Raw genomic sequence first — 23,155 nt, forward strand, 5'->3', positions numbered from 1 at the left:
TCAATGACTATTTAGGGTTGATTTCCTTTAGGATGGACTGGTTTGATCTCCTTACTGTCCTAAGGACTCTCAAGAGCCTTCTCCAGCGTCATGGTTTGAAAGCATCAATTCTTCAGAGCTCAGCTTCCTTTATGGTCCAACTCTCACATCCATACATGACTACTGGAAAAACCATAGCTTGAACTATATGGACCTATGTTGGCAAAGTGATGTCTCTGCTTTTTAATACGCTGTCTAGGTTTGTCATAGCCAACACTTAAGACAATAAAAAAAGCTGTGTGACAGCGCTGACTTGAATTCCCAAAGGAATTCTGAAACCATTTTTGAAGAATGGAAACAACCCTGAATCTCCCAAAGTACCTACTCTGAATGAGATAGCACTTCTTTGGCTATAAAAATTATGGCATGTTTGTTATAAATTTACCTTCAAAAATTTCAGACCAGTCTTTTAAAAACAGCTTATTCATAGGACTGACATTTGGCCATATTATAAAACTTGTAAGGAGTTTTAACAATGTTTCCTTAGACAAGTTATAAGACTGTGAAAGGTTATTGCCCTCTATTTCACAAGGCTATCTACAGCTATAACATAAAACTAAAATTACTTTTATAGAATGAATCACAACTCTTACTCAATACACTAGATCCCAATCCACATCCTGAAGAAAGGAGTTCCTCTCATAACTCTCATAAGGACTTTATTCAATTGTGTAGAAAATAAACCTGCATTTTTTGAGTACCTGTACTGGGTATAGTGAGTAGTTAAAGAGGATGAGCTCTTGAAGCCCAGATCTTATTCTAAGGCAGTCAAGCAGCATAAAATGGTGGAAAACTTTTGAAACATAAAGTTCGAAGGCCCACCATCTTTTCTCAGCTTCACCTTATACTAATGATTTGATCCTGAATAAAACACAGAAGTGGATAGCTCTTCTGACATGTGCCATTAAAAGTATTTCAGCAGCAAAGAAGGAAAAGCAGAGACTAGACTAACAAGGAGGAGATTGCAAAGGAAACAAAGTAACCCATCAAAGTACTGTCATTCATTTCTTAATATTTACTGAGCATCCACTATATGCCAGACATTGGGAATACAGCCAAGAACCAGACACAGAATCTAACAGAGAAGACAGATAAATGTGTCATCATAATACAATGTGACATTATTATAGGGGAAGTACTGGCTGCTACAGGAATACACAACAGGACCGCCTCACGAATCAGGGAGTTGAAGTAGGTCCTCCTTTCTGGAGGAAAGACATTTAACTTAGACCCTAAAGCTGGGTAGAATTAGCCAGGTGAAGAGTGGTACAAGTGTTCTAGGCTCTCAGCGTGGTGATACTCATCAGAGAGGAGGTAGGAGATGACGCCAGAGAAGCAGGGAGTGCTCAGAGATGGATGACATGTAAATTGTATTGAAGAGTAAGGGTTCTATCTGAAAGAGGCAATTATTTCAAGTAGGAAGTCACTAGGTCAGATTGCAATTTATGACCATGGAGAATGGACTGGAGGCACGAGTCCTGTGGATGTGAGAAGGCTGCTGCAGGAGCACCCGGGAGGGGTGGATGAAGGCCCATGGCTAAGACAGTGGGGTTGGAGAGAAGCAGGTCAATTGAAAGGGAGGGAAAAGTTAACAGGATTTATCAGACACAATGCGGCAAAGAGAAAGACCCTGGGCTTTGGGGGCCAACATAGCTAGGTTAGAATCTGACTTTAGTTTCCCTGTAAGTAAAACCTGGATGATACCACTGAGCTTGGATAATACTGTTTCCAGAGGTGGGAATTCATCAGTTTGGCACTTCAGGAGGTACTCAGTCATGTTATCTCTATGGTAGGCAGGATCCTAAGATGGCACCCAAGATTTCTGCCCCTCTGGTGGACATGCCTTGTAAAACACCCTCCCTTGACTATGGGCAGGACGGGTGAATACCAGAGGGTGTCACTCCCATGGATCGTATTATGCTATATGGCAAAAGGGGATTTTTTTGCTATTAATTAAGGTTCCTAAGTAATTAAGGTTCCTAAGCAAATTGAATCCTAGTGAATCAAACAGAGATCCTGAGTGGGCCTGATGTTATCCAGTTCAGTTCAGTTGTGTCCGACTCTTTGTGACCCAAGATATTATTCGGTGAGACCTTAAAAGAGGTGAGACCCAACAGGAGACACTCCCCTGCTGGCCCTGAACTTGGAGACAAGTTGCCATGAGTTCTACAACTGAAAGGAACTGAATGCTGCCAACAACCTGGCAGAGGACATCTAGCCTCAGCCGAGAACCCAGTTCTAGCCAACACGTGGACTTAGTCTTGTGAGGAAACGGAACAGAGAGCCCAGAGGAGCCCTGGCTGGACTTTTGATCTATAGGGCGGTGAGGTGATATTAACAAAATGGATACTGTGATAATTTGTGATGCCATAATAGAGAAGTTAATTTCTATTCCATTTTTTTTTTTAACAATAGAAGTTGTAGCATCCAAAAAGCCAATGTGAGTTTTCTTAAAAATAGAAATTCTGGTGAAAGGGGATAGGGTGAATCCATCTTAAATCAGACAAAGAAAACAGTGGCAAGGCATTTAAACATTTCATTTAAATAGTAAAGGTCTTAGTTTTAGTATTCTTCTGATGAAGCCAGTCCTGTTCAGAGATGCTACAGGAGTGAGTTCTGGGTGCTGTATCTCCTTTATTAATTGAGTAACAGCCTCATATCACCAGACATGCTAAGTATTCTAGTCCTTTCAAATCTCCCTTTATTGGGCTCAAGATAAAATGAAGTGGCATTACAGAGAAAGATATGAGTTCACAGTTCTATATTTGGCCATGAAAGCGAGAGAGGGAGCTATGGACTGATTAGTCTGGGTGATTCTGCTCTGAGAACCCAGTCCTTGGAGTGAGTGTGACAGAAAGCATAAATCTGCTTTCCTCAGACAGTTCCTGTATGTCTCTCTGTGTGTGCACCTCGCTTCCCAAGGGTAAGTCTGATGTTGGAGCTGACATAATTTAAAAAATAAAATTATGGCTTCTCAATATACATCAATGACTTCATCTGGTGAAGAATGGGCTGACATTCTGTTGGACTGAGCATCTACTGGCCTTCAGCTTTCCTAAGGGATTTTCAAGGGAAACTCTTAACAATTTTCACCTTATGTGCTGACCTTAGAACCTAACCTTTGTGTTATAACATGCAACTCCAGCCTAAGAATCCAAAGTTTGGAATTCAAACTTGAGGGTTAAGTTTTTTTCCAGGGCATAGCCATTTTTTTTTTCTAAATTAACAGTCAGAAATAAAATAAATAATGGATGATCTCCAGACAAACAAAATATTTCCATATGATTCTAAATGCAAGGCCAGTCATTTCACCCTAGAATTTTTTTCTGCTGCCCCACACAGTATGTTAGAATCTTAGTTCCCCATCAGGGATTGAACCTGAGCCCCCTGCACTGAAGCTCAGTCTTAACCACTGGATCCCCAGGTAAGCCCATACCCTAGATTTTTTATTTTTATAGTAGAAATAGGATTTTAATACATTCAAGTTTAGCACTTGCTATTTACAATAAATCACCACCCCTCCCCCACTCCCAAACTGGTAATGGAGAAGGAAATGGCAATCAATTCCAGAGTTCTTACCTGGGAAATCCTATGGACAGAGGAGCCTGTCAGGCTACAGTCCATGGGGTCTCAAAGAGTCAGACACAACTTAGCAACTAAATAACAAACTGGTAAACCATTTTTTTTTTCACTTATATACAAAGATTCAATCCCTCTCCCTACTCCCAAAGTCTTGTGACTCACAGTTGTTACATCTGGAATAACTGTGGGCTCTCCTTTAACAAAATGTTAATACTTCAAAAACTTGGATACTTTATTACTAGCAGCAAATAACTACAACAAATCCACTTAAGCATGACTCAGGAGGTTGTAATTTTACAGCCAGACCTCCTTTTAAATGTTTGAAGACATGTGTCACAATATCAAGACCTTCCAAGAGCAGCTTCTTAATGTGTTGTATAAAGCAGTCATGCTGAACTCCTTTACAGCACAGAACTCTTTGTGAAAGTCTGATAAAAATCGCTCTTTGAACCCATCTAGGACTCTAGTTTAAGAACCTATTTTTAAAGGGTAAAATATCTGGGGGTTAAGGCAAAACAGCTTCCCTGGTTGTTCATTCGGTAAAGCATCCTCCTGCAAAGCGGGAGACTGGGTTCAATCCCTGGGTTGGGAAGATCCCCTGGAGAAGGCATGGCAACCCACTCGAGTGTTCTTGCCTGGAGAATCCCCATGGACAGAGGAATCTGGCAAAACATAATTTATGAGTTTTCTAAATAAACTTGGCTTTCTTCTGCTGATGATGGAACCCAACCTCTCCACTGATGTTAATACTGTGCAGGAGACAGTTAACAAGGCTTTACCTGCGGAAACTCTTTTACTGCTCCCAACAACCCTACAAGGTAGGTTTCATCATTCCTGGCATTTTAAGATGAGAACCAGATACCTGAGGCATTTACCCAGGAACTGGCAGGGCCACCATCTGATGTTCCTCTGAACTAACCTCACTGAGATCTCTAAATCTGTACTGGCCAAAGGAAAGGGTGCTGGAGCAGTTAAGTTTTCACACCAAAGCTTCTGTTTTAACCCTTCTCAATTGGAATCTAATTCTGCTCTCTCTCATATTACATCACTGAGTAGAATTTAAATATTCTGTGTCCTGTCATCATAAAAACTTGGGGTCAAACCCTTGTACTGCCACTAAACAGGTATGCATCCAGGGGCAGGTTATTTCACTTTTTTGAGCTCGTTTCTGTGAAATGGAGATGAAAATACCTACACCTCACTGGGCACTTGTGGAAATTCATCAGTACACCATAGACTAAAAAACTTAGTGCAGTTCTTAGAATGTATGAGCAACTCCAGAGCAAAGTTCTTATTACCACTGTAATTTACTAACGCCTGCTTCCTGCCTTCCACACGGTTTTTACCTTTCGGCTGGTTGGACTTCCTGTGGTTCTCTGAACACCCTACCACCTCTCGTGCCTTCACACGCATTCTCCACTCCTTGACTGGAATGCCCACTCCTCCTTTCCACCCGTCAATTCCTATCTGGCCTTAAGATTCGGTTTTGGTGCTGCCTGCCTCTGAAAGCTTCCTGGTCACCCCTAGGCTCTCCTTGGCACTCGGCACGCATCTCTGCTGAGGTTCAACCCACTGGGTACTTTCCAACCCCTCTTACTACATCGAGAGCTCTTTGAGAGCTGACACCGTATCTGATCAGGGCCTGGCACAATGTAAGTGCAGAATAAATACGTATTTTATGCATAACCAAGTGTCAGAGTTGTGTGTGAAAAGCACATTCATTTGTATTCCCTCATCTGCTTCTACATGAAGCAGGCTGGGTGCTTGTTCATTAAGACTGTGCAGAAAAGAATAGGGCCAGTGGCCCCTTGATGCATCTCCAGTTGATGTTCCCCTTTCCCCAGCGCCCATGAAGTGTTCCAAGGATCTGTTGTAAACTCGTTCTGTAACATCTGCTTTTGCTCCTTAGGGACCCTGTTTTCTTTCTGGTTCTTAACTGCTTTCCAAATAGATGCTAGTTGCAGAGGTGGCTTCCTAAAAGGTGGGTGTTAATATGAAAACAAAACAGAAACAAAACCATAAAAGCAGCACCCCCTTGCTTATTCTAATTTGTGAAATGAGTGGCTGAAAAAAAAAGTTTTGTTTTCAAGAATATTTTATGCTTCCAAGGAGCTTGGGATGAAAACAGTTGTTGTAACAGCAGCTCTTGATTGAGACACGCCTTGTGCAAAGCATGTTACTCATTCACCTGATTGTCTCTAAGTAGCCCCTTTCACAAGTGAGCAGGGAAGTGAGGAAGCCATCTCCAGAGAACAAGTCTAGTAAGTAGCAACTAGAACAAGAACTCCCTGGAGTAGGAAATGGCAACCCGATCCAGTATGCTTGCCTGGGAAATCCCATGGACAGAGGAGCCTGGCAGGCTACGGTCCATGGAGCCGCAAAGACCTGGACATGACTGAATGACTGAGCACAAGCAAGAACAAGAACCCAAGATGACTGAACTCAAGTCCAAGCTTTCAGCCACTTTATTACAACATCTGTCCGTCTCCATAGGGCTGATCTCAGACACCAGCGCACTGTATCAGTCTCAGTTCCCCTAGGACCTACATTTAGCTTTGTTGAAGGCTTACTGTGGCATTGGGTAATCATCTTAAGTATTGGAAAGGCATGCACTATAGTGGAAAGAGTACAACATTACGGTTAAAGAAACTTCTATTAAAATTCTGGCTCCATGTCTTGTCTTCTCAGCTTCCTCCTCTGTGAAAGGGAGCTAACCATACCTGTCACTCAAGACCCCTCTGTGTGCAAAAAGGCCTCAGAGAGCCTGGCACGTGGCAGGCCGTCAGAGATGGTGCCTCCTTACTGGTACCACTTCTGGCTATTGTGACTCGTTTATGTAATACCACGACAAGACAAGTCTAGTTATCTCTCTGAATTTAGTTTATTAGTAGATCAACAGCAATGTCTGAGCGTGCCAGGCACTAGGCCAGCCTTCATTTGCTTAGAGGAAATGAGATCACTCTGGAAACACAGAGAAAAGTGAAGACATGCCTCTGAAGTGGCAATGTCACAGATTTTATTTCAAGTGGTAGTGAATGGGGTTTCACTGATTTAGTAAAACCAAAAGTAAGGTATCTTTGGACTTCCCTGGTGGTCCCGTGGTTAAGAATCCTCCTTCCCGTGCAGGTGCCATGGGTTTGATCCCTGATCTGGGAAGATTCCACATGTTTCAGCACAACTAAGCCCATGCACCTCAACTACTGAACCCACATGCTGCAACTACTGAAGCCTGAGTGCCTAGAGCCTGTGCTTGGAAACAAGAGAAGCCACCACGATGAGAAGCCCGAGCATCACAACTAGGGAGCCCCCACTCGCTGCAACCAGAGAAAGCCTGCACAAAACAATGAAGACCCAGCACAGCCTCACACACACAAAAGGAAAAGAGTCTTGGAAATGCTACCATATCCTGCTCGTCCAATATAAACCAGAAGACCCCCACTCCAACAGCATGATCTTAAAGGGGAAATGATGCAGCAAGGTACCACCTCACGATTTCGCTCTTCCTCCTGGAAAGCAGGATTCAGTAACAAAGAAACAAAGAAGCGAATACAAGAGCTAAAAACCTCCTCCAAGATAAAACTCCACACTGAAAGCGTGTCCATGAGGGAGACAGTCAAGTCTCCCTTATTTGTATCGACAGTCATGGTTCTTTAGGAAGAGCTCCCCCCACGTCATTTCTCATTCTGATGTCAACTCTGCCAACCTGGCTTCCGCTCCCATTACACCTGAACTTCTGTCTTTACTAGACCTCTCTGGTCCTCCTCCAGCACCCACAGCCTCTCTTTCCCCTCCAGGGCCTTCGTGTGTGTTACATGATTCTGCTTTGGGCTTGATGACCTCTCATCCACTCACGTTTCGTTTACTGCCCACAAGCACCCAACTTCTAACCCGAGTTTCAGGTGGTCCATCAACCTCAAAGGCCTCACTTTTCTAGTGCTCCCTGGAAAACCTCCTGAGATGATGACTCGTCACTGGTGACTTGTCAGTGACAAATGATAAGTATCGAGTGCTCTTTGGCTAACTTGCCGAACACTGTGCAAAGTCAAGGGCTTCCAAACTTTGTTGGGTCACGGTGCCTGTGCAGGTCTTCAGGTGGTATAGGTGTTTTTTTTTTTTTTTTTTAATTTCCTTGTTTAAAAAACATATTTATTTTTTTAGCTGTAAGGCATGTGGGATCTTAGTTTCCCAACCCGGGATTGAACTTGTGCCTCCTATGGTAGAAATCGGTGTCTTCAACACTGGACCACCAGAGAGTATATGCTTTTTATCACAGCAATCACTGAAAACTTAGCTTTGAAAAGATATGGCATTACGGAAAGAAATGGAGTATAAAAAGATGTTGAAACTGAGAATTACTTCATTCCAGTAGTTCAGAAGGTACTTGACAGATGGCAAATATGGCTGTTTCTCCTGAAATTTTAATGTTGAAAAAAATCCCGTGGTACCCTGTGAGTTTGCTGTTGGTGCCCCAGAGGGCCTTGGCATACAGAGGCCCTAAACACCTCTACATGTATCACCTTACTGAACCTTAACAACCCTACCAGGTTGGTCCATCCTCACCCCCAACTTATAGATGGAGGAGTTATGCAACATGTCCAGCACTGCACAGCTTCTGAGTGGCAGAGCCAGGAATGGAGCCCACGGGGCTGGCTCCGTGGCCTTGCTCTTCACCACTTAGCTTCACCACACACTTAGCTCTGCTGAATCTCTAGATTCCTATGTCTTGGAATCTACACCTAACTTTTCTTCTTCTTCTTCCAAATCAGACATTTTCTTGCTTCTCCACGTTTACCGCTGTCCTGGTCACAGAACCTAGGGTAGAAAGGGCACACGGAGGCCTACCACACTTCCACAGTGAGCTCCTCATGTGTGTTTCCTGCAGGCCAAGGGAAAGCTGTTCCTGAAGCCTTCCTTTCTATCTTGAGGTGAATTTTCAGATAGTTCTATTTTTTTTGGCTACACCGAGTAGCATGCAGGATCTTAGTTCTTCAACCGGGGATCAAACCTATGGACCTTGCAGTGGAGGTGCTCAGTCCTAACCACTGGACCGCCAGGAAAGTCCCTCAGATAGTTCTTTTTTTATACTGAAACAAAGCCCAGGGAAGGATTTTGTATTTTTTTCAAGCTCCATGGAAATTTTCACACACAGTGAAAACTCAGTGTATGTCCCATAATAATCTGTTGGAGAAATAAAGAATTGCATTCAGAGTAATCAGGTTTCAGCTGTGGACAGTCACAATCAAATACTGATTCATGGTAAGACTTTTTGCTATAAATTCAAATTCATTTTTCACTAGCAACCGCTCAGCACTTGGGGGGTGTTATAAAAAAGTCCTCACCCTTGAGATTATAATTTTATCTTCCCAGGCACCCAGGTTCAAAACCTAAAGGGACATCTATGTACTCACTCATGTTTCTGGCTCCCAAGAGCCAAGCCCAGCTGCCAGATCTTGTCACTTTTCCCTTCAGAGTCTCTCCTGAATCTGTCTCTTCAATTCTATTTCTAACAGGCTTTCATTACTGACCTCTGACTATAGTAACTTCCTGGGTGATTTGCCTCAAGTCTCTCCTCTGTCTAAGCCACCAGGTATAGCTTCATCATTTTATTCTTAAATTATCATTTACCGCATATTTAAACCCTGCTCAGAACCCAAAGTGCCATGGCCAAATCTCTCACTTTGGCATTGGAGATTCTTTACCATTCGTTTACAACCTACATTTTGGATGCTGTTTTCACCCACATATTCATTCGTTTGACATGCGTCACAAAATGCCTACAAGGACATCGAGGAGTTGAAAGCTATCCCAGTAGGTGGCTAAAAGAGTCCCTAAGGAGCTAAAACATCCTCAAGGAGCTTACCATCTTCAACAGGGGAAATGGAATACACACAAAGACAAATCTAATATAAAGAAGAAAATAAGTGCAGTAACTGCCCATAGCAAGGGTGTTCTGGGAATTCATTAGTTACTTATAACTGGAGGGTCAGGATATCTTAGAGGAGGTGGCATTTGATTGGGTCTTGAAGGGGAAGCAGAGCTTCAATATGTGAAGGAGAAAAAATAAGGGGAAGAAGGTCACTGCAAAATAAAATCCAAGGAGTGGAGGTCAGACTGTGAGGAGCAAGTCTGGTTTCTGCACAGTTGCATGCAAATCAGACTGCTAGCAGGTAAAGCTGAAAAGGGAGGCTTCAGGCTAAATCACCATTATGAATGCTTGGGCAAGGGTTTGGACTTTGATATTTATTCATTCAACAAGCATTCATTGATTTTTTGACAATGGGCCAGACTGCAGATTACGTATTAGGGACAGAGTGGACAGCAAGGCAGACATGATCTCGGTCCCTCTGGAGCTTATGGTTTAACATGAAGACAGTAAAAATTCACTGAGGATGTTGAGCGGACAACTGTCATCATCAAGTGACACTTCAGTTCATTCTGGCATCAGTGTAAGACTAATTAACTGCATGGGTGAAGAGAGGGAAAGAGGGCTATTTATTACATTAAGTACCGAGAGCGATGAGGCAGTGGTGATAGAGGGCATAAAAGTGTGGAAGTTATTAAAAAGGAAGAATATCAGGCTCAATCCTTAAGAGGAGGGAAATGTAAAAGTGAACTATAAGGTTGGGAAAAAACATCAGAAAAAGTGGGACTGACTGAGAATGGGTACGAGAAATACCTCTGAGTATCTGTGATGAGGGTAGTACCTGTATCATGATAGAGGTTTGGTCACATAGGTGTGTGAACATATCAACATTCATCACATGGTATACTTAACATTCGTGCATTTTTACCATATGTGAATTTTACCTAATAAAAGCCCAGAAGACAAATATTGAGCTCAAGTTAATGATATGCAAACTGAAGTGTCTAGGGGTGAAGTGTATGATACATACAACTTACTTTAAGATATATTAACAAAGATAAGATAAATGGATGGATGACAAAGCAAATGGCAAAATACTAACTACAGAATCTCAATGGGTGGCATATGGTGTTCACTGTATAATTCTTTAATGCTTTTAGCTTGAAAAATTTCATAATAAAGGACTGAGAAAAATAATAAGCATATAGATTTGAGTCTGGGTTGACTGGTAGGACATGAGGATTATAGGAGGCGATGGAGGGGGAGAGGCAGGCTTAGGGGTCTGGCGATGAGCTTCGTGAGCGACACACGGTCTGAGGTAGCCAAGGCGTTCAGGTAGAAATATTATCAGAGAGTTGGAAATGCAGGACCGGAGTTCAGCTCTTTTGCTGTCCTGCTTCCTAAACATCTCTCTGCCTCCATGTGTTCCCTTCCGCTGATTAACCTTTTTCTCCTTCAAGCTTTCTGTGATCACCTTGCCTTCCTCACATTTAACTAGATTAATTAATGGCATTAGCATGTATCACTAGAGTGGAAATTCTTGGAATAAACAGTATCTTACACAGGAAATGTATCACTTCGTGAAATAATTTTGGAATAAACAATGAATAAAACCTGCCCTGGAATTTGTCCAGTTCTTGATGATCCTTAGATTAGAAGGTAAAGTTTTTTTCTTTCTGATCTGTATATTTTCTTAAACAGCAATCTTACTAGTGGGGAAAATAACTTGTGCCTCAGTTATAGGCTGAAATGAAATCACCAATCCTATGTTCTTAATATAGTTGATTTTCTCTTTCTTAGTTGGTTTTTTTTTCTGATTTTACCTGACATTTAACTTTGCAGGGGAAAGGAAGAAAATGGTTGTCCTTGGGTGGTAAAAACTATGATTGATTTTTTTCTACTATTCTGAATTTCTAAGTTTCTAGACAAATAACATGCTACTCTGATAACTGGGGGAAAAAAAGTTTATCTTTTAAAGGAAACCTGTAACTGTTAGAAAATTTCTTGAGTTGTGAGACAGAAATCAAACCAAGGCATCTGATTTCTATTCCTTTCTTCTCAGTAAATGGTGAGCTTCCTGAGATCAAGAGCTATAGGCCCCTTGCTCCTCTTCCCACCTCTTAACTCATATGGCAGCACAGGTCTTGGCACACAGAAAGCACTCACATGGTGAGAGAACACATCTTTGACACTAAAAAGAACACCACACCATAGCCAGTATCAGTTAGTGGGAAGCCATTACCTTATTTTGTCATTCTAATTTAAAAAATCTGTTTTTCAAGATGAACTCACAGAATGAATACCTTTTCATCTCTCTCAACTGCCTTAGGCAGACTGCACTGCTGAGTAAAAGAAATTGGGTTTGGCTCCTTCTATGAATTCCAAGGGCCAGTCAGAAAAAAAACCTCGGTATTTCTAAACCCATGCTTGGCACAGTGGGAGAACAACTCTCTCAAGAAAACCCATGAATAATTAAGATGGCTCCTATTTCTGTACCATTGGTACTATTTTATGAGTGAATGTGTTAGTTGCTCAGTCGTATCTGACTCTTTGCAAACCATGGACTGTAGCCAGCCAGGCTTCTCTGTCTGTGGGATTTCTAGGCAAGAATACTGGAGTGGGTAGCCATTCTCTTCTCCAGGGGATGTTCCCAGGGATTGAACCTGGGTCTCCTGCATTGCAGGCAGATTCTTTACCGTCTGAGCCATCAGATTTATATTTCAGTAAAACTGTTGCTTCTGTTAAAAAAAAAAAAAGTGGACTAGAGATTCTGCAATCTTCTTTCGTGAGCCACCAGGGAAGCCCAGCACTATTTTATACTTTGCATTGTTCCAGTGGATTTATCTTGCTACATTCCCAATGGTTCACCTGCTTAATTCTGAGTCCACTTACTATGGTCAAGGAAAAAGCCTGCTTCACCTCTTGTCTTCCATCATACTTAAAAACATGCCTTACCTTTTCTCCTCGGTCTCTCTCTCTGTCCTTCTCCTCTCTTTTCTTTTTTTTCTCATTGTGCCCGTCTGTGTGGGGGCTGGGAAGCGGCGGGGGCGGGGCGGGGGCTCCGGTGTACGGGAGGCTGGGAGCGGGCACAGGCGGCACGGGGACCTCTCCTGGCACCGCAGCAGGGGGAAGCCCCGAACTCCTCTTGGACTTGGAGTGTCGCTTCTCTTTATGCTTCTCCTTGTCCTTCTTCTTTTTGCTCTTCTTTGACTTCTTTTTCTTTTTGATTTCCCGGTAAGAATCATCGATCACTAACTCCCCAGCCTCTAGCTCCCCGCCAGAGGAGGAGTCTGATTCTACCAGGATAGGTTCCAGCCCTGAAAGGTCAAGGTTAGCACTGTGGGATTCTGGGAACTGGGAGGCCTCAGAGCCACAGCCTTCGGGGCCAGGAGAGGAACGTGGGTCTGAGGATGACTTGTGCTTCTTCCGGGCTGTTTTTAGAAAGCTCTGTAACTCGTGTCCTAGGAGTAAAGCACCCTGCTCATCCCGAGCTGACTTCTTAGAAGATTTTTTCACAGTCCCTTGTTGAGAGGGGTACTGAAAAGACTCCTCGTCAATGGAGCTGCTCCCCTTCTCCTTGGGCGAGAGGATAAGTTTCATCTTTAAGCCATCAGGCTCACGGAGGGTCAGTGTCTCTGTGTTCACGTAGAGCGGTTTCATTTTTTTGGATTTGTGGGAACTGCCATCCTCCAGGGACAGCTCCCCACCGCTTCCACTGACTTTCTTCCTGTGGTGTTCCTTCTTACTCTCCGAATGGCTTGAGGAACTGGACGACTTTTCTCCTATCTTTTTGGAGGGTTTGGCGCCTGTGGCCAGAGGGGAAGTGATCGCTTTCAATAGGTCCATAGCTGTATCAGCAGACTGTGGGCTGGACTTTTTCTTTTTCTTCTGTGATGGCTCCAAAGACGAAATATCTAGAAGTAATCAAGAGAAGTAATTGTCCCTATGGCAGAGTAACTTCTAGCAAGTTTCCTCTCTCACCAAAAACCCCCAACTAAAATGAGGAAGAGGCTAACAGGAATGACTGGAGGGGAGGCCCTTCAACTGATTGTAAACATTCAGAGATGATGCCCACGTGCTTCTTGGCTTGGTAGATCCTGCCTCTGACCCTGAAGACAGTTCTTGCTACTCAAGATGTTTTTCTTCACTGAGTCTTCACAAGCCACCAAAGACAGCATGCTCAGAAGGATGGACCGTGGCTGCGGGGTTACGAGTAGTTACAACTTTAGATTACGCTGAAGACAAAGCATCATTTGTTTCTGGGTTCAGGACAAATCCATTCTAGCAAAGAGTCGGTCTTGTCAGCTAAGTGCATAATATAGCTCAGAAAAGCTGGTCTTGTGAGTGGATACGCGCTGGAGTGAGAAGGAACCCCCAGGCGCAGGCTGGAGGGCCCAGGACTACAAATGGCAAGAGGGATGCTAATAACAATGGGCGCAAGATAAGTGGATGATTGGGGGGAGAAGGAACCTGGTACCTGGTGTATCACAAATGAAGACTGTTCTTCTATGCTGAATCCTCCAAAATACCAGCCCTCCACCTCTCTCCTCCTTCACACTGGTTTATCGGCACTCAGAACAAGAACCACTGTCCTGTTAAATAGGCCACTGAGTCAGCAACATCTGGATCTCTCTCCCCTACCCCGACTCCAAGAACCAGTGAAGTGTCTGTCCCGCCTGCTGCCGCTCCCCAGCCTCACCTCCATAGTAGTAGTCATCGGAGGAGTGCTTCCTCTTTTTCCTGTGCGTGTCCGTCCCCAAGAAGTAAAGCTCACTGTCCTAGAATTCAAGAGGAAGGAGAACTGAGCAACGAATAAGACGATGAGGCACAGGCACTTTGGAACCAATGTTGTTTTCTGACGATTTCTGACTTTGGAAAATAAAGTACCACACAGGAAATAGTGAAAAAAAAAAAAAAAGATGTGAATGATGCTTATCTTTCTTTTTAAACGTTTTTCAAAGAAACATCTTTCTTCGAATACTAGGAAACACGCTATGAACTAGTTTAAACATTCCTAATTCAAATGTTTAGAATTTACCTTTAATTTCTTCTTGGAAGAATTCCTGACCTGAGCAGCGATTTCTTCCTCTTCCCTCAAAAAATCTTTGTAAGAACGTTTCTTTTCTCGTTGGCTTCGGCCAGCAGCTAGCCCTATGTCCTCAAAGCTGTGATCACCATCAAAGCAATCTGAGAAGCACAGGTTCGTTTGGGAAAGGAAATGAGAAAGTCAAGTAAGTCACGACTGCATCACCACCCATGAAATGCAACAGTCCCTCCATTTCCGAATTAGAATCATGTCATTTGGTAAGTCCACTGGAACACAGGGCTAGATCCGAGGGGGTGAGCATTATGTCCTGACGAGCTGGCTGCAAATAAGAATCAGACCTGAAGAAACAATGCTTCCATGCTATGCAAAGGCCCAAGGTGCGTCCTGAAACATGGTTTCTTGGTTGTGGTTTGGCAGGTGGACACGGACTTGCAGAGGTAAGGCTGAAAAGAATAAGGATTCATGTGCTGTGCTGCTCTGTGGGCGTCCACTGTGTGGTTCCTATCCCCAGGCTCCTGCACACTGGAGCTGGCAAGGACCACGAGTGCTGCTGGGGATCACCCCATAGACTAGAGACTTATGGCTCAGACTCTTGGGTTAGAACCCTGTCCCAGTTTGCGTTTCCATGGGCCCAGTCTGGGGATGATGTGAAGTTTTACTAGTGCTCTGGGTCATCACTTGGGAGTCCAGGCTGTGATGGCCAGTCCTGGTCTCTCTGTCCATGGGCTGCAAGGATTGAAGAGGACACCCTCTTTGGAATGCTTCTCAGGTTAAGGGGTCATACCTTCTTTCTTCACGGAGTCATCATAAGCCATGGCGGTCCTGCAGGGCCTTTGAGAATGGGGTCCCTGTGTCCAGGCTCCTTCCCGTCTACAGGACCAGGTCTGAGAAACAAAGAAGGAAAACCCGCCTGTAATGCGAAATCACTGTGGAGAAGCAACCTTCCAGGTGGAAATGCGAAGTGATCCAAGGGCGGACTGGAAGGGCAGCAAGGAATAAAGGAGGGTCTTGTCACCACCTCCTCTTTCTGTTTGTAAATATACTAGGGATGAAGCTGTAGCAAGTGCATTAGGCTTAATTCGATTTGATTCATGAATTAAAGCTGTCAGTTGGGGAAGTATATAAAATACCTCCCATTTAAAAAAAAAAAAACTTCAAAAATTCATGAGAACTTGTGAAATGCCAACAGGCCTAGTAACACTGAGACAGGGTGAAAGCCGACATGAAGTCAGGGTTAGGTTCAATTACGGTCACAAAATGCACAGACAAAGCAGGATGCAGAGGAAGACAGATCATGCCAGGCATTTGAGACCACAACATCCTACTGGTTGAATTGGTGACAGGCTAAAATCTGTTGTATTGCAGTTTAAGCAGAAATGATGACAGGGATAGTAAAGATCTTGAGAGCATAATTTTTTGGTGTGTATTTTCTTGGGCTCTTTGAATTTGCTCAAAATCACAGAAGTGTAACAGTAGGCACACTTCTTATATTAGTTGCCCATAAAACAGCTTTAATGCAATCAAGCCTTTCTTAAAGGCTACAGGTGAAAATGGGCTTCCCTTGTGGCTCAGCTGGTAAAGAATCCGCCTGTAACTCAGGAGACCTGGGTTAGGAAGATCCCTGGGAGAAGGGAAAGGCTACCCACTCCAGTATTCTGGCTTGGAAAATTCCACGGAGTGTATAGTCCATGGGATCGCAAAGAGTCGGACACGACTGAACAACTTTCACTTTCACCGGTGAAAATAAGGAGGAATTGCCACCTGTCCACTGGTGATGTAATTTTTATCATTATTAAGATTTTCACTAATTTGAAGAACTGTTAAAATTTAAGTGTTCTAAATACTGCTTTAAATTTGTTAAAATTACTTTTTTGGCATTCAACTTTATATGTCCATTTTGACTTTGAAGATGACAAGCCATAAACTGCACTGGAAGGTAAGGTTCTTCAAATATTTTTAGGACAGGCAATGTCACAATTCCTGCAGGAAAAGTTTTTGCAGGAAGTTTAAATTTTATATACTAAATATATTGAAAATGTCCTCATTCTGTTAGTGAAATGCTTAAAAGTTGATCTAATTATTTACTTATATTTTACCTTCATAACTACAGTGGGGTTTAGAAATGCTGAAGGACACTTCAACGAGATATTGACAATCCCTTTGAGGAAGGTACAGGTAATTGTGAAGTATGCAACTTTTAGGAAAGAAAAGATGAATGAACAAGGGAAACTTTCCTAAGAGTTACATTTAAAATAAACCAAAAGAAAAAAGACCTACTTGCACAAGTCAGATAATATGCAATGCACAGATAAGTTTATGTTGAAAATAGAAAAAGAAGTATTACCAGGAACGATTTACAAGTAACATTCAGAAACATAAAAAAGCATTTCTCCACTTCCCTAAGGAGTGGAAAGAAGAATGGACTTGGTCAAGGTAAGAGAGGCTTGAGTGAAGTGGAAAAATGAAATGAACTTGGTTCTTTTACAAATAATTGGAGAACTGCTTACTCAAAGGGCTTTTCGCAGGAAATTATGGGGATATGAGGTTGGGTATCATGTAGAAATTCATAATATAGCCAGTTTTTCATGTTCCAATACTAAGCGTTAAACTTTCTCAAATAGAAATTACTGTTGCCCCCTGTCCACCCACATGGTGCAACTCCAGGAGGGGTCAGAGGAGAAGCATCATCATAGGGAATTACATTCATTCATTTAAAAACAGAATATCTGCTCACTGGCACTAAAGCATAGTAAGTTTATTAGAAGAATATATGGACCCCATTCATTTTCATAGGCTGATAATGCCAAGAAATAGCACAACTTGTGACCTCAAGTTAAATGTTTTCCATGCCAAATGGATTCTGGCTAAGAACCTTTGAGAAATAATGGGCAAAAAAATCTGAAATATTCAACGCCAATGCGGCCACCAATCTGTGGTCAAGAACAAAATGCTCTACTGTATGAAGTGAAGGCAGGTCCTGAGACTTATAACCAGGCCTTCCCTTTGGAAATATCAAAACTAACATAAAACAGAGCTGAACAACTAACAGTCAGAATAGGAGTAAGTAGCTCTGAAGACAGCTCCAGAAAGAAAACAATGATGTCACTTACTGGACTAGGAAAAGGCACTCATGGTCTCTTAACTGACTGCTTTGAAAAACAACCAGTGGATGAAAAAACTGTACAAGGGAACAGAAAATTAGGAGCTGATCCTCAGAGGCACAGAACAGCACAGAAAACGTGTGCTGGTGTTGGCATTTTGTATTACAATCAGGTCTGCTACTATTATTCTAAAGACACAGGAGAAGCATTTATAAATTACAAGATTAAACAACCTATAGTAAAAAATGAACGGGGCCTGAAGGCAAGTCCAACTCAGTAAAGAACTGGGACAGTCAAGAGCTTAGAAAACTAAAATTAGATACAATGGTCTCACTCACTCACAGCTTGGGCAGACTGATGGACCCTGAACTTGTAGGTTCTTTCAAGTGAGGATATTATTGCAGCCCAGGGGTTAGTTTTGGATGCTGACTCATAGAAGGAAGATGAAACCAGATAAAGAAGTCTCAAGCAACAGTGTGGAGGAAAGGCAAAGTTAGGGCAACATTTATATAAGATAACTCTCCTGATGTTCCTTCCAGGTCTTGAACATTATCCATGATAAATTCAGAGTCCAGGCTTAGGCAGCAGATTGTGAGGATTAATGAAATTGAAAAATATTAGGCTGGATATTCACATTAGAAAACAGAGGCCATAATTACAATAAATGTTGGCAAATGTAAAAACTCATTTCGATGTTTAAAGCTCATTCTCCGGAACTCCATAAATTTTGGTGTGTATAGAATTCAAAACTGTCAACTTCAAAAGGTAGGATAATTTTACAATTATGTTCCTCTCAGTGGGTTAAGAAATGACAACAGAAGTAAAAGTTCATTATTTATGTTGTTTGTGGAAGTAAGAAATATGCCATCATGAAAAATGTGTACTTTTGGAAGGTGAAAATTATCAAACTTGTGGACTTCTCTTCAAGAGATGAAAAAGGAGACAGCGCTACTCTTCCACTTGTAGGTAAGTATATGGTGAAGTTTAGACTTTGCTTTCGGAGTTATCAAAGCAATCAGGAAAAAAGGGGAAATCATCAGACATAGTACTTTGTTATTTTGAAAGCCCAAATTAAAAGTACTTTGGGAAAAAAGTTTCAGAAGATGGTGTTCTGAGGTCATCTCAGCCCCAGCATTCACTAGCAAGCTTCTTCATCCCAAAATGTGTGTTTTGAAAAAGACAAAGTAAGCCTCGGAAACCCGGGCAGTAAGCGAAATCCTGAGGCGCGGGTCCAGTTCAGGAGGCAAGCCTTGTTCAAGATTTTCAAGATTCCACGTTCTCTTCTTCCAGCCCTTCTTTCAGGAACTCAAGCTGCCAGTCGGTGCAGGAAAAGGAAGACGCACATACAGCTGTTGCCAGTTTCTGAATTGCTGCTGTTGTTACTTTGAGGATAGGAGCAGGGGATGCCTTCTCATTTTCGCCCAGATTTCCTCCAATCTCAGAACCCAGAGCCTCGTAATTCTTGCCACTCCCTTCTCCACGAACCTACCTATGCAGCACTCACAGCCCCTGCCAGCTCTGGAAACTGCAGAGATCCCGACAGCCAGGGTTGGGGATTGAATCCTCTCATTGGGGTGCAATTGAGCGGAACCACGACCACCACACAGATCTGCTGACAACACACATTTCCAAAAAAACCCAGCGGTACAAATTTTGACAAGCCTTATCCAATCAACAGGCTCTACTCTAGATTCAGTGGTGTTTTTTTTTTTTTAAATTCTGCTATGGGGTAATATAATTAGCCACCAACTTAGCCATCAGGTAGCAGAGAGATAAGATGGTTCTCCTCTTCTGCCCGATAGAAAAATTAAGTGAAATCTACAAGCAACAGCTTTGGGTTTAAAATGGGTCTGGATGGAGCAGATCCCACTAAGGAAGGCACGTTCAAACTGGGTCGCACGCAAAGATTACATACCACACAGGTTATTGCTACAAAGAGCCCGCAAGACCACCATTTTTGTGGTCCCCACGGCAAACCAACGGGATTCTCTTGGCAGTTTTGCAGCAACAGCTAGTTCAACAAAGCTGGGCGAAGAGGGGGAAAAAAAAAGAAAGCTCGTCGCATCCACTCCTGCCAGCCGCGCCCCAGCCCTCCCGTCACCCCAGCTCCCTTGCCCCTTGACAGCCCAGGGGCCGTGTCCCGGGTCCTGAGCCGCAAGGCGGCCGCGACCCGGGTTCCCGCGTCCCGGCGGCTCCAGGCGCCCCCGAGGGCGGAGACGGCCGGGCAGGGGGAGGGGCGGCCTCGGCCCGCGGGCCCCCGGGGCGGCCGCACGCCCCCTCCCGGCCCGCACTTTCCCGCCTTCCCCATTTGAACAGCTCCCGCCCGCCTTCCTCCTTCGGCCCGCTCCAGCCCCTTCCCGGGGGCGGACTGCGGCCGCTACTCCAGTCCCCGGCTCGGCCCCTGGGCTAGGCCGCGAAGGGCCCGGGGCGCTCTCGGGGCGGTGTCGCGGCCCGAGGCGGCGGGTGGCGGCGGGGCGGGGCCGCTGCCGCCTGGGGGTGGGGGCCTAGCTCGGCCTCGTGGGGGCTCCGCTCGCCGCTACCTTCACTAGGCTCGCCCGGATCCCGCCTCAGCGCCGCCGACCGCCGCCATCTTGGAGAAGGAGAGAAAAGCGCGAGCGACCAGGGAGCCTCAGTCGAGCCCAGAGCGCAGACTCTGCTTTGGAAGGGGAATCCCGCTGGTGCAAGAGCGCCGAGCGCATCGAATGAGACGCTGGGCTTGCTGAGCCCCGGAGCTAGTCTGTAATAAGAATTAGTTCTGTGTCAGGCGTGGGCTAGAAGCTTTACGAACAGGACAGCATTTGATCCTCACTGCATCTCTGTGAGGTAGGTTCCGTCACATTTTACAGATCAGAAATGGGGTTCAGAGGGAGGGATTAAGTGACTTGCCCAAGGATACACAGGTAGTTGGAGTGCAAGACAGGCTACCAGCCACTTCTAAGACTTTTGATTCTTACTGAAGTGCTCTTTCCGAAAAACCCTGCTGTTTCCTTCAAGATATTTTTATACAATAACTTCTGTCTTTGCAAAATCGTGCAGATTAATACCAGTGCTGCTTGTCTGGAATTTAGCGTATGCATTTAGAAGATTGGCGTATTTGGGGTGAGGTACGCAGAATATATCTTTATAACAATGCACTGAAAAATAATTTGCATGGCAAATCATCTGCATTTCTCCCCATAAATCGTTTGCATTTCAAAGTTAGAAACAATTTTCAGAGAAATGAAAAGTTGCTACACAAAGGAGGGAAAGTGTTTTGTTTTTTCCCCATTTTGCTCTGGAGAATTCAGACCAATGGGTAGAAGTTACAATGTGCAGCTCTTGGTTCAATATGCAGACGAATTAATTTTTCCAGCGCAGTTCAGTTATGTTTGACTACTTTGTAAGGTAGTGAGCTCCCTGTCACCAGAGGAGTCCAAGCAGAAGCTAGTGTCATAGTTTCTGTGGAACAGGGAGTTTAGAGATATAGAATGACTTATCAGTTCAGTTCAGTCGCCCAGTCGTGTCTGACTCTTTGGGACCCCATGAACCGCAGTGCACCAGGCCTCCCTGTCCATCACCAACTCTCGGAGTCTACCCAAACCCATGCCCACTGTGTCGGTGAGGCCATCCAACCATCTCATCCTCTGTCGTCCCCTTCTCCTCCTACCTTCAATCTTTCCCAGCATCAGGGTCTTTTCCAATGAGTCAGCTCTTCGGATCAGGTGGCCAAAGTATTGGAGTTTCAGCTTCAACATCAGTCCTTCCAATGAACACCCAGGGCTGATCTCCTTTAGGATGGACTGGTTGGATCTCCTTTCAGTCCAAGGGACTCTCAAGAGTCTTCTCCACACCACAGTTCAAAAGCATCAATTCTTCAGCACTCAGCTTTCTTTAGTGTCCAACTATCACATCCATACATGACTACTGGAAAAACCATAGCCTTGACTAGACGGACCTTTGTTGGCAAAGTAATGTCTCTTATTTTTAATATGCTGTCTAGGTTGCTCATAACTTTCCTTCCAAGGAGCAAGCATCTTTTAATTTCATGTCTGCAATCACCATCCGCAGTGATTTTGGAGCCCAGAAAAAACAGGCAGCCACTGTTTTCACTGTTTCCCCATCTATTTGCCATGAAGTGATGGGACCGGATGCCATGATCTTCGTTTTCTGAATGTTGAGCTTTAAGCCAACTTTTTCATTCTCCTCTTTCACTTTCAACAAGAGGCGCTTTAGTTCTTCTTCACTTTCTGCCATAAGAGTGGTATCATCTGCATATCTGAGGTTATTGATATTTCTCCTGGCAATCTTGATTCCAGCTTGTGCTTCCTCCAGCCCAACGTTTCTCATGATGTACTCTTCAGTTCAGTTCAGTACAGTCGCTCAGTCGTGTCCGACTCTTTGCGACCCCATGAATCGCAGCATGCCAGGCCTCCCTATCCATCACCAACTCCCGGAGTTCACCCAGACTCATGTCCATTGAGTCAGTGATGCCATCCAGCCATCTCATCCTCTGTCGTCCCCTTTTCCTCCTGCCTCCAATCCCTCCCAGCATCAGAGTCTTTTCCAATGAGTCAACTCTTTGCATGAGGTGGCCAAAGTACTGGAGTTTCAGCTTTAGCATCATTCATTCCAAAGAAATCCCAGGGTTGATCTCCTTTAGGATGGACTGGTTGGATCTCCTTGCAGTCCAAGGGACTCTCAAGAGTCTTCTCCAACACCACAGTTCAAAAGCATCAATTCTTTGGCGCTCAGCCTTCCTCACAGTCCAACTCTCACATCCATACATGACCACGGGAAAAACCATAGCCTTGACTAGACGAACCTTTGTTAGCAAAGTAATGTCTCTGCTTTTGAATATGCTATCTAGGTTGGTCATAACTTTCCTTCCAAGGAGTAAGCGTCTTTTAATTTCATGGCTGCAGTCACCATCTGCAGTGATTTTGGAGCCCCCCAAAATAAATGTACTCTGCATATAAGTTAAATAAGCAGGGTGACAATATACAGCCTTGACGTCCTCCTTTTCGTATTTGGAACCAGTCTGTTGTTCCATGTCCACTTCTAGCTGTTGCTTCCTGACCTGTATACAGGTTTCTCAAGAGGCAGGTCAGGTGGTCTGGTATTCCCATCTCTTTCAGAATTTTCCACAGTTTCTTGTGATCCACACAGTCAAAGGCTTTGGCATAGTCAATAAAGCAGAAATAGATGTTTTTCTGGCACTCTCTTGCTTTTTTGATGCTCCAGCGGGTGTTGGCAGTTTGATCTCTGGTTCCTCTGCCTTTTCTAAAACCAGCTTGAACATCAGGAAGTTCACGGTTCACATATTGCTGAAGCCTGGCTTGGAGAATTTTGAGCATTACTTTACTAGCGTGTGAGATGAGTGCAATTGTGCAGTAGTTTGAGCATTCTTTGGCATTACCTTTCTTTGGGGTTGGAATGAAAATTGACCTTTTCCAGTCCTGTGGTCACTGCTGAGTTTTCCAAATTTGCTGACATATTGATTGCAGCACTTTCACAGCATCATCTTTTAGAATTTGAAATAGCTCA

At 43.9% G+C, this 23,155-nt stretch overlaps 1 protein-coding gene across 6 annotated transcripts in view; it reads right to left on the reverse strand.

The window, feature by feature from the left end:
* The window catches only part of HMGXB4 (HMG-box containing 4), a 35,680-nt gene extending 15,362 nt beyond the window's left edge, over nucleotides 1–20,318 (reverse strand). For 3 of the 6 annotated variants that reach the window (XR_008712358.1, XR_008712354.1, XM_055574643.1), the window contains exons 1-5: nucleotides 20,173–20,313; nucleotides 15,316–15,415; nucleotides 14,523–14,671; nucleotides 14,184–14,262; nucleotides 12,440–13,398 (exon numbers count right to left, since the gene is read on the reverse strand). Coding sequence is in view for 4 of the 6 variants with exons in the window: in XM_055574643.1 (XP_055430618.1) it covers nucleotides 12,440–13,398; nucleotides 14,184–14,262; nucleotides 14,523–14,671; nucleotides 15,316–15,346 (1,218 nt within the window). In the remaining 2 variants the exon portion in view is untranslated. Of the gene's footprint in view, nucleotides 1–12,439; nucleotides 13,399–13,961; nucleotides 14,077–14,183; nucleotides 14,263–14,522; nucleotides 14,672–15,315; nucleotides 15,416–19,547; nucleotides 19,658–20,172 lie in introns of all 6 variants that reach the window. The other 3 variants (XM_055574652.1, XM_055574662.1, XM_055574668.1) reach the window with 3 other exon arrangements.
* Nucleotides 20,319–23,155: the final 2,837 nt, after the last annotated feature.

Source organism: Bubalus kerabau, chromosome 1, assembly GCF_029407905.1.
Source record: "Bubalus kerabau isolate K-KA32 ecotype Philippines breed swamp buffalo chromosome 1, PCC_UOA_SB_1v2, whole genome shotgun sequence".
NCBI classification, from domain to species: Eukaryota; Metazoa; Chordata; class Mammalia; order Artiodactyla; family Bovidae; genus Bubalus; species Bubalus kerabau.